At 45.7% G+C, this 12,490-nt stretch overlaps 1 protein-coding gene across 1 annotated transcript; it reads right to left on the bottom strand.

The window, feature by feature from the left end:
* Nucleotides 1-12,490, bottom strand: POPDC2 (popeye domain containing 2). The gene is made up of 3 exons (XM_038758208.1): nt 11,946-12,490; nt 7,378-7,486; nt 1-496 (listed from the first exon to the last, which is right to left on the bottom strand). The coding sequence occupies exons 1-3, from the start codon at nt 12,437-12,439 to the stop codon at nt 122-124; spliced, it is 978 nt and encodes a 325-aa protein (XP_038614136.1). The 5' UTR covers nt 12,440-12,490; the 3' UTR covers nt 1-121.

The following is a 12,490-nucleotide window of genomic DNA, read 5'->3' as shown; positions in this document are numbered from 1 at the left end:
TGTGCCGAGCACTGCACTAAGCGCTTGGGAAGTCCGAATTGGCAACACAGAGAGACGGTCCCTACCCGACAGCGGTCTAGAAGAAATGCCGAGAGGCCCCCTCCCCGGCACGTGCCGGCCCTCATCTCAAATACTCCCCCTCGCTCCCGTAATCCATAAAGGAGCCCGGCATCTCGGAAAAATCCTCCAGCAGGAGGCCGGCGTCGTCGTCAGCGGGGCGGGCAGGGTCCGGGGCGGGGGGCTCGGCGGCCTCCCCGTCGGGCGCCGGGGCGGGAGCGGGCCCCAGCACGCGGTAGAGGCTCGGGAGGCGGATGTCGAAGCGGAGGCCGAACTTGGCGAAGAGCTTGTCGTTGAGGGCGTACAGCTTCTCGCAGATGTCGTGGCCCAGCAGGGCGGAGAACAGGCCGGACACGTCGCGCTGGCGGCCCAGCAGGGCGTTCAGCCGGCCGCGAGGCCACGACACGTAGCTGCACTCCGTCTCCGCCGTCAGGGTCACCTGTCGGGGGGCAAGGCCGCGCTCCGTCACTCCGGAAAGACGAATGAATGAATGAATGAATTGTATTTATTTTACTCATCATCATCATCATCATCAATCGTATTTATTGAGCGCTTACTATGTGCAGAGCACGGGATGATGATGATGATGAATGAATGAATGAATTGTATTTATTTTACTCATTCTCATCATCATCATCAATCGTATTTATTGAGCGCTTACTATGTGCAGAGCACGGGATGATGATGATGATGATGAATGAATGAATTGTATTTATTTTACTCATTCTCATCATCATCGTCATCAATCGTAAAACGATTGATGATGATGAATGAATGAGTGAATTGTATTTATTTTACTCATTATCATCATCATCATCATCAATCGTATTTACTGAATAAATACGATTGATGATGATGATGATGAATGAATGAATTGTATTTATTTTACTAATTAGCATCATCATCAATCGTATTTATTGAATAAATACGACTGATGATGATGAATGAATGAATTGTATTTATTTTACTCATTCTCATCATCATCGTCATCAATCGTAACACGATTGATGATGATGAATGAATGAGTGAATTGTATTTATTTTACTCATTATCATCATCATCATCAATCGTATTTACTGAATAAATACGATTGATGATGATGATGGTGATGAATGAATGAATGAATTGTATTTATTTTACTAATTAGCATCATCATCAATCGTATTTATTGAATAAATACGATTGATGATGATGAATGAATGAATTGTATTTATTTTACTCATTCTCATCATCATCAATCGTAATACGATTGATGATGATGAATGAATGAGTGAATTGTATTTATTTTACTCATTATCATCATCATCATCAATCGTATTTACTGAATAAATACGATTGATGATGATGAATGAATGAATTGTATTTATTTTACTAATTAGCATCATCAATCGTATTTATTGAATAAATACGATTGATGATGATGAATGAATGAATTGTATTTATTTTACTCATTCTCATCATCATCGTCATCAATCGTAATACGATTGATGATGATGAATGAATGAGTGAATTGTATTTATTTTACTCATTATCATCATCATCATCATCAATCGTATTTACTGAATAAATACGATTGATGATGATGATGATGAATGAATGAATTGTATTTATTTTACTAATTAGCATCATCATCAATCGTATTTATTGAATAAATACGATTGATGATGATGAATGAATGAATTGTATTTATTTTACTCATTCTCATCATCATCATCATCAATCGTAATACGATTTACTTTTTAGACTGTGAGCCCACTGTTGGGTAGGGACTGTCTCTATGTGTTGCCGATTTGTACTTCCCAAGCGCTTAGTACAGTGCTCTGCACATAGTAAGCGCTCAATAAATACGATTGATGATGATGATGATGATGATGATGAATGAATGAATGAATTGTATTTATTTTACTAATCATCATCATCATCATCAATCGTATTTATTGAATAAATACGATTGATGATGATGATGATGATGATGATGAATGAATGAATGAATTGTATTTATTTTACTCATCATCATCATCATCAATCGTATTTATTGAATAAATACGATTGATGATGATGAATGAATGAATGAATTGTATTTTACTCATTATCATCATCAATCATATTTATTGAATAAATACGACTGATGATGATGATGAATGAATGAATGAATGAATTGTATTTATTTTACTAATTATCATCATCATCACCAATCGTATTTATTGAATAAATACGATTGATGATGATGAATGAATGAATGAATTGTATTTATTTTACTAATTATCATCATCATCATCATGTCGTATTTATTGAATAAATACGATTGATGATGACGAATGAATGAATGAATTGTATTTATTTTACTAATTATCATCATCAGTCGTATTTATTGAATAAATACGATTGATGATGACGAATGAATGAATGAATTGTATTTATTTTACTAATTATCATCATCATCATGATCATCAATCGGATTTATTGAATAAATACGATTGATGATGATGATGATGATGAATGAATGAATGAATTGTATTTATTTTACTAATTATCATCATCATCATCATGATGAATTAATTGTATTTATTTTACTAATTATTTGTATTTATTTTACTAATTATTGTTAAGAAGGGAAGTTCCGGGTGAACTTTAATAGCCATTTTAATTTGGCTGTTTTACTTGGGGGGGCCAGACTCCGTCACTCCGGAAATATGAATAAATACGATTGATGATGATGATGATGAATGAATGAATTGTATTTATTTTACTCATTATCATCATCATCATCATCAATCGTATTTATTGAATAAATACAATTGATGATGATGATGAATGAATGAATTGTATTTATTTTACTCATCATCATCATCATCAATCGTATTTATTGAATAAATACGATTGATGATGATGGTGAATGAATGAATTGTATTTATTTTACTCATTATCATCATCATCATCATCAATCGTATTTATTCAATAAATACGATTGATGATGATGATGATGATGGATGAATGAATGAATTGTATTTATTTTACTAATTATCATCATCATCAATCGTATTTATTGAATAAATACGATTGATGATGATGATGAATGAATGAATGAATTGTATTAATTTTACTAATTATCATCATCATCAATCGTATTTATTGAATAAATATGATTGATGATGATGATGATGAATGAATGAATTGTATTTATTTTACTAATTATCATCATCATCAATCGTATTTATTGAATAAATACGATTGATGATGATGATGAATGAATGAATGAATTGTATTAATTTTACTAATTATCATCATCATCAATCGTATTTATTCAATAAATACGATTGATGATGATGATGATGATGAATGAATGAATTGTATTTATTTTACTAATTATCATCATCATCATCATGATGGATGAATTATATTTATTTTACTAATTATTTGTATTAATTTTACTAATTATTGTTAAGAAGGGAAGTTCTGGGTGAACTTTCATAGCCATTTTAATTTGGCTGTTTTACTTGGGGGGGGCCAGACTCCGTCACTCCGGAAATATGAATAAATACAATTGATGATGATGATGATGATGGATGAATGAATGAATTGTATTTATTTTACTAATTATCATCATCATCATCAATCGTATTTATTGAATAATAATATGTGCTCTGCACATAGTAAGCGCTCAATAAATACGACTGATGATGATGATGATGAATGAATGAATGGATTGTATTTATTTTACTAATTATTTGTATTTATTTTACTAATTATTGTTAAGAAGGGAAGTTCCGGGTGAACTTTAATAGCCATTTTAATTTGGCTATTTTACTTGAGGGGGCCGGACTCCGTCACTCTGGAAATATGAATGAATGGTATTGATTTTACTTGTACGTATTTACTATTCTATTTATTTTATTGGGTTACTATGTTTGGTTTTGTCGTCCATCTCCCCCTTCTAGGCCGTGAGCCCGTTGTCGGGGAGGAACCGTCTCTAGATGTTGCCGACTTGGCCTTCCCAAGCGCTCAGTACAGTGCTCTGCACGCAGGAAGCGCTCAATAAATACCATCATCATCATCATCAATCGTATTTATTGAGCGCTTACTGTGTGCAGAGCACTGGACTGAGCGCTTGGGAAGTACAAGTTGGCAACATCTAGAGACGGTCCCTACCCAACAGTGGGCTCACAGTCAATCGTATCCTAGGCCGTGAGCCCATTGTCGGGGAGGGACCGTCTCTAGATGTTGCTGACTTGGCCTTCCCAAGCGCTTAGTACAGTGCTCTGCACGCAGGAAGCGCTCAATAAATGCCATCGATTGATTGATTGATTCAATAGTATTTAGTGAGCGCTTACTGTGTGCAGAGTACCGCCCGTCCACATGTTTGGTTTTGCCGTCCGTCTCCCCCTTCTAGACCGTGAGCCCGTTGTCAGGGACCGTCTCTAGATGTTGCCGACTTGGCCTTCCCAAGCGCTCAGTACAGTGCTCTGCACGCAGGAAGCGCTCACTAAATACCACTGATTGATTGATTCAATCGTATTTAGTGAGCGCTTACTGTGTGCAGAGTACCGCCCGTCTACATGTTTGGTTTCATCGCCCGTCTCCCCCTTCTATCCATTCATTCATTCAATCGTATTTATCGAGCGCTTACTGTGTGCAGAGCACTGGACTAAGCGCTCGGGAACTACAAGATGGCAACATATAGAGACGGTCCCTACCCAACAGTGGGCTCATGTTGGGTTTTGTCGTCCGTTTCCCCCTTCTAATAATAATAATAATGGCATTTATTAAGCGCTTACTATGTGCAACGCACTGTACTAAGCGCCGGGGGAGTTTACAAGGACTTCCCCATGATCACACAGCAGACAAGAGGCAGAGCCAGAATTAGAACCCAGGTCCTTCTGACTCTCAATCAATCAATCAATCGTATTTATTGAGACCGTGAGCCCGCTGTCGGGGAGGAACCGTCTATGTTGCCGACTTGGACTTCCCAAGCGCTTAGTCCAGTGCTCTGCACACGGTAAGCGCTCAGTAAATACGATTGAATGAATGAATAATAATGATGATGACATTTATTAAGCGCTTACTATGTGCCCAGCACTGTTCTAAGCGCTGGGGAGGTTACAAGGTGATCAGGTTGTCCCACAGTCTTCATCCCCATTTTCCAGATGAGGTCACTGAGGCCCACAGAAGTGAAGTGGCTTGCCCAAAGTCACCCAGCTGATAATGGGCGGAGCCGGGATTTGAACCCGTGACCGCTGACTCCAAAGCCCGGGCTCTTTTCCACCGGGTCACGCTGCTTCTCGTCCTCTCTGTACTAAGCGCTTGGGAAGTCCTCTCCTCCTCTTCCCCTCGTCGCCCTTCCCCTCCCCACAACACTTGTGTCTATTTGTACGGATTTATGACTCTATTAATTTTATTAATGAGGTGTCGAGAGCTGTAATTCTATTTATTCTGATGCTATTGACATCAGACATTTGTTTCGTTGCCAGTCTCCCCCTTCTAGACCGTGAGCCCATTGTCGGGGAGGGACCGTCTCTATATGTTGCCAACTTGGACTTCCCAAGCGCTTAGTCCAGTGCTCTGCACACGGTAAGCGCTCAGTAAATACGATTGAATGAATGAATAACGATGATGGCATTTATTAAGCGCTTACTATGTGCCAAGCATCATCATCATCATCATCATCAATCGTATTTATTGAGCGCTTACTGTGTGCAGAGCACTGTACTAAGCGCTTGGGAAGTACAAATTGGCAACATCTAGAGACAGTCCCTACCCAACAGTGGGCTCACAGTCGAAAAGGGGGAGACGGAGAACAGAACCAAACATACTAACAAAATAAAATGAATAGAATAGATATGTACAAATAAATTAATTAAATAAATAAATAGAGCACTGTTCTAAGGGCTGGGGAGGTTACAAGGTGATCAGGTTGTCCCACGGGGGGCTCGCAGTCTTCATCCCCATTTGACAGATGAGGTCACTGAGGCGCAGAGAAGTGAAGTCCAGTGCTCTGCACATGGTAAGCGCTCAGTAAAATACACAGAAGCAGCGTGGCTCAGTGGAAGGAGCCTGGGCTCTGGAGTCAGAGGTCACGGGTTCAAATCCCGGCTCCGCCAATTGTCAGCTGGGTGACTTTGGGCAAGGCACTTCACTTCTCTGCGCCTCAGTGACCTCATCTGTAAAATGGGGATTGAGACTGTGAGCCCCCCGTGGGACAACCTGATCACCTTGTAACCTCCCCGGCACTTAGAACAGTGCTTGGCACATTCATTCATTGAATCGTATTTATTGAGCGCTTACTGTGTGCAGAGCACTGTACTAAGCGCTTGGGAAGTACAAGTTGGCAACATGTAGAGACAGTCCCTACCCAACAGTAGGCTCACAGTTTAGAAGGGGGAGACAGAGAACAAAACATATTAACAAATAAAATAAATAGAATAAATATGTACAAGTAAAATAGAGTAATAAATACGTACAAACATATATACATATGTGTATTTATACATATACACACATATACATATATGTATATACGTACAAAATAAAATAGAATATGTACAAATAAGAGTCATAAATACGTACAAGCATATATACATGTGTATGTATATACATATACACATAGTAAGCGCTTAATACATGCCATTATTATTATTATTATTATTATTATTATTATTAATAAGGCCGACGGAATGGATGAATGACAAACTGGCATCCTAGAGAGACGGTCCCTACCCAGTGACGGGCTCACGGTCAAGAGCTTGACAGAGACAACCGACGTATTTATTGTCGTATTATACTGTTATAATTATTACACAATTATCAATATACAATATATTAATAATTAGTATTATTATTATTACTATGATTATTATGATTATTATATTATTGCATATTGGATTATTGTCGATTATTTCTAATCGTATTATAAATACGATTGATTGATTGATGGAGAGACCGTCCGCTCCCCGGGGTGACCCCGGCTCACCTGGAATTTCCCTTCTTAATAATAATTAGTAGTATTATATTATTAATATAATCATTATGATTATTATATTATATTATTATTATATATCGGATTATTGACGGTTATTTATAATCATATTATAAATACAATCGGATTGATTGACGGAGAGACCGTCCGCTCCCCGGGGTGACCCTGTCTCACCTGGAACTTCCCTTCTTAACAATAATTAGTATTATTATATTATCAATATAATTAGTATGATCATTATATTCTATTATGATTATATATCGTATTATTGATCATCGTATTATAAATCCGATTGATCGACTGATCGATGGAGAGACCGTCCGCTCCCGGGGGTGACCCCGGCTCACCTGGAACTTCCCTTCTTCCGCGGGCCGCAGCGATTCCCACTCCGGGGAGTCCAGGAACTGGTAGGGGAAGACGTAGTGCAGGAACTGGCCGTCCTGGCTGACGCGCACCCTGGCCGGGAGAAGACAGAGGCCAGCGGGCCCGGGGGTCAGCTCGCGCCCCAGATCTCTGCCCCGACGGCCTCCCCATGTGCCCGGCCTTTCCCCTGGGCTGGTGAAGTCAGGGGCCGGATCGCTCCCTCTATTTTATTTTAATGAAAACCACTTACCGTGTACAAGCTCATCAGGGTGGACACAGTCCCTGTCCCACCTGGGGCTCACGGTCTTCACCCGCACTTTAGACGCGAGGTAACAGAGGCCCGGAGAATAATTAATAATAATAGTAGTAAGCCGGATCACTCCCGACAGCCTCCCCTGTGCCCGGCCTTTCCCCTGGGCTGGTGAAGTTTGGGGCTGGATCACTCCCTCTATTTTATTTTAATGAAAACCACTTACCGTGTACAAGCTCATCAGGATGGACACAGTCCCTGTCCCACCTGGGGCTCACGGTCTTCACCCGCACTTTAGACGCGAGGTCACGGAGGCCCGGAGAATAATAATAATAAGCCGGATCGCTCCTGACGGCCTCCCCTGTGCCGGGCCTTTCCCCTGGGATGGTGAAGTTAGGGGCCGGATCGCTCCTTCTATTTTATTTTAATGAAAACCACTTACCGTGTACAAGCTCATCAGGGTGGACACAGTCCCTGTCCCACCTGGGGCTCACGGTCTTCACCCGCACTTTAGACGCGAGGTAACGGAGGCCCGGAGAATAATAATAATAAGCCGGATCGCTCCCGACGGCCTCCCCTGTGCCCGGCCTTTCCCCTGGGCTGGTGAAATTGGGGGCCAGATCGCTCCCTCTATTTTATTTTAATGAAAACCACTTACTGTGCACAAGCTCATCAGGGTGGACACAGTCCCTGTCCCACCTGGGGCTCACGGTCTTCACCCACGCTTTAGACGCGAGGTAATGGAGGCCCGGAGAATAATAATAATAATAATAATCTGGATCGCTCCCGATGGCCTCCCCTGTGCCCGGCCTTTCCCCTGGGCTGGTGAAGTTGGGTGCCGGATCGCTCTCTCTATTTTATTTTAATGAAAACCACTTACCGTGTACAAGCTCATCAGGGTGGACACAGTCCCTGTCCCACCTGGGGCTCACGGCCTTCACCCGCACTTTAGACGCGAGGTAACGGAGGCCCGGAGAATAATAATAATAATAATAATAATAATAATAATAATAATAAGCTGGATCGCTCCCGATGGCCTCCCCTGTGCCGGGCCTTTCCTCTGGGCTGGTGAAGTTGGGGGCCGGATTGCTCTCTCTTTTTAATTTTAATGAAAACCACTTACTGTGTACAAGCTCATCAGGGAGGACACAGTCCCTGTCCCACCTGGGGCTCACGGTCTTCACCCGCACTTTAGACGCGAGGTAACGGAGGCCCGGAGAATAATAATAATAATAATAATAATAAGCCGGATCGCTCCCAACGGCCTCCCCCGTGCCCGGCCTTTCCCCTGGGCTGGTGAAATTGGGGGCCGGATCGCTCCCTCTATTTTATTTTAATGAAAACCACTTACCGTGTACAAGCTCATCAGGGTGGACACAGTCCCTGTCCCACCTGGGGCTCACGGTCTTCACCCGCACTTTAGACGCGAGGTCACAGAGGCCCGGAGAATAATAATAATAATAAGCCGGATCGCTCCCGATGGCCTCCCCTGTGCCGGGCCTTTCCTCTGGGCTGGTGAAGTTGGGGGCCGGATTGCTCTCTCTTTTTAATTTTAATGAAAACCACTTACTGTGTACAAGCTCATCAGGGAGGACACAGTCCCTGTCCCACCTGGGGCTCACGGTCTTCACCCGCACTTTAGACGCGAGGTAACGGAGGCCCGGAGAATAATAATAATAATAATAATAATAAGCCGGATCGCTCCCAACGGCCTCCCCCGTGCCCGGCCTTTCCCCTGGGCTGGTGAAATTGGGGGCCGGATCGCTCCCTCTATTTTATTTTAATGAAAACCACTTACCGTGTACAAGCTCATCAGGGTGGACACAGTCCCTGTCCCACCTGGGGCTCACGGTCTTCACCCGCACTTTAGACGCGAGGTCACGGAGGCCCGGAGAATAATAATAATAATAAGCCGGATCGCTCCCGACGGCCTCCCCCGTGCCCGGCCTTTCCTCTGGGCTGGTGAAATTGGGGGCCGGATCGCTCCCTCTATTTTATTTTAATGAAAACCACTTACTGTGTACAAGCTCATCAGGGTGGACACAGTCCCTGTCCCACCTGGGGCTCACGGTCTTCACCCGCACTTTAGACGCGAGGTCACGGAGGCCCGGAGAATAATAATAATAATAAGCCGGATCGCTCCCGATGGCCTCCCCTGTGCCCGGCCTTTCCTCTGGGCTGGTGAAATTGGGGGCCGGATCGCTCCTTCTATTTTATTTTAATGAAAACCACTTACCGTGTACAAGCTCATCAGGGTGGACACAGCAGTCCCTGTCCCACCTGGGGCTCACGTTCTTCACCCACGCTTTAGACGCGAGGTAATGGAGGCCCGGAGAATAATAATAATAATAATAATAATCTGGACCGCTCCCGATGGCCTCCCCTGTGCCCGGCCTTTCCCCTGGGCTGGTGAAGTTGGGTGCCGGATCGCTCTCTCTATTTTATTTTAATGAAAACCACTTACCGTGTACAAGCTCATCAGGGTGGACACAGTCCCTGTCCCACCTGGGGCTCACGGCCTTCACCCGCACTTTAGACGCGAGGTAACGGAGGCCCGGAGAATAATAATAATAATAATAATAATAATAATAATAATAATAATAATAATAATAAGCTGGATCGCTCCCGATGGCCTCCCCTGTGCCGGGCCTTTCCTCTGGGCTGGTGAAGTTGGGGGCCGGATTGCTCTCTCTTTTTAATTTTAATGAAAACCACTTACTGTGTACAAGCTCATCAGGGAGGACACAGTCCCTGTCCCACCTGGGGCTCACGGTCTTCACCCGCACTTTAGACGCGAGGTAACGGAGGCCCGGAGAATAATAATAATAATAATGATAATAAGCCGGATCGCTCCCAACGGCCTCCCCCGTGCCCGGCCTTTCCCCTGGGCTGGTGAAATTGGGGGCCGGATCGCTCCCTCTATTTTATTTTAATGAAAACCACTTACCGTGTACAAGCTCATCAGGGTGGACACAGTCCCTGTCCCACCTGGGGCTCACGGTCTTCACCCGCACTTTAGACGCGAGGTCACGGAGGCCCGGAGAATAATAATAATAATAAGCCGGATCGCTCCCGACGGCCTCCCCCGTGCCCGGCCTTTCCTCTGGGCTGGTGAAATTGGGGGCCGGATCGCTCCTTCTATTTTATTTTAATGAAAACCACTTACCGCGTACAAGCTCATCAGGGTGGACACAGCAGTCCCTGTCCCACCTGGGGCTCACGGTCTTCACCCGCACTTTAGACGCGAGGTCACGGAGGCCCGGAGAATAATAATAATAAGCTGGATCGCTCCCGACAGCTGGGCTGGTGAAGTTGGGGGCCGATCGCTCTACTTTATTTTAATGAAAACCACTTACCGCGTACAAGCTCATCAGGGTGGACACAGTCCCTGTCCCACCTGGGGCTCACGGTCTTCACCCGCACTTTAGATGTGAGGTAACAGAGAGGCCCGGAGAATAATAATAATAATAATAATAATGATGATGATGATGATGATGGCATTTATGAAGTGCTTACTATGTACAAAGCACTGTTCTAAGTGCTGGGGAATTTACAAGGTGACCATGTTGTCCCACGTGGGGCTCACAGTCTTCACCCCCATTTTAGAGAGGAGGGAACTGAGGCCCAGACAAGTGAAGTGGCTTGCCCAAAGTCACCCAGCTGTCAAGTGGCAGAGCCGGGATTTGAACCCACGACCTCTGACTTCAAAGCCCGGGCCCTTTCCGCTGAGCCACGAAGTGAAATGACTGGCCCGGGGTCACCCAGCGGACGAGCGGAGGAGCTGGGAATTGGAAGCCCGGGCTCTAACCACTAGGCCACTTTCTAATTATTATTAATAATAATAATGATGGCATTTGTTAAGCGCTTACTATGTGAGGATGCAAGGTGATCAGGTTGTCCCACCTGGGGCTCGTGGTCTCCATCCCCATTTTACAGATGAGGTCACTGAGGCCCAGAGAAGTCAAGTGACTTGCCCCAAGTCACAACTGCACTCTCCCAAGGGCCCAGGACAGTGCTCTACACACCACGGGCGTCCGGTACAGTGCACAGGGTAAGCGCCCGCGCTGTTTCTACTAGGCCACGCGTCCCCTTGCGGATGCGCGTCGACCAGGGGCCGAGCCGCGATGAGAACCCGGGCCCCCCACCTCCCCTCCCCGTGGGCGCCGGGGCTTCATTCATTCAGTCGTATTTATTGAGCGCCCAGCGCGCGCGAAGCACCGTACGGCGGCGAGGCGATCGGCCCCGTCCCCTGCCCTCGAGGGGCTCAGGGTCTGAGGGGGCGGCGGGGCGGGGGACGCTCACCTGCCCGACAGCAGCAGGGACAGGCGGTCGATGGGGGTCTCGCCCTCCACGGCGTAGGTCTGCCCCAGGGCCAGGGGCAGCACCCGCTCCTCACAGCAGCGCACCACCTCCCGGTAGGTGGGCAGGGGCACCCTCAGGGGCAGCCCCAGGGCCTCGTAGAGGCGGGCGAACTCCTCCCGGAGGGTCTCCTGGCGCAGCCGGTAGACCAGGTGGGCTGCCTGGAGGAGGCAGGCCAGGCCCAGCAGGGCGCTCCAGGCCCCGAGGTCCGGCTGGCAGGCCCCGAGCCAGGCCCAGAGGGCCGAGCAGAGGAAGCCGGCGGCCAGCAGGCCGAACACGTACAGGGAGCCGTGGGGGCCGCTGCCCCCCATGTAGCCCAGGAGGAAGAAGCAGTTGCCCAGGTGGTAGGGGGCTCCCTGCGGGCCCCCCGCCCAGCCGCCGCACGGGCCCGCCCCCGGGCTCAGCAGCTGCGCCAGGACGCTGGCGTTGCGGCCCATCTCCCGGGGTGACCGCCCGGCTTCAGGGCCGGCCCGCCATGGGGGCACCAG

Source organism: Tachyglossus aculeatus, chromosome 16, assembly GCF_015852505.1.
Source record: "Tachyglossus aculeatus isolate mTacAcu1 chromosome 16, mTacAcu1.pri, whole genome shotgun sequence".
Lineage (NCBI taxonomy): Eukaryota > Metazoa > Chordata > Mammalia > Monotremata > Tachyglossidae > Tachyglossus > Tachyglossus aculeatus.
Note: the sequence above shows the minus strand (reverse complement) of the source record. Positions and strands in the feature narration are given on the sequence as shown.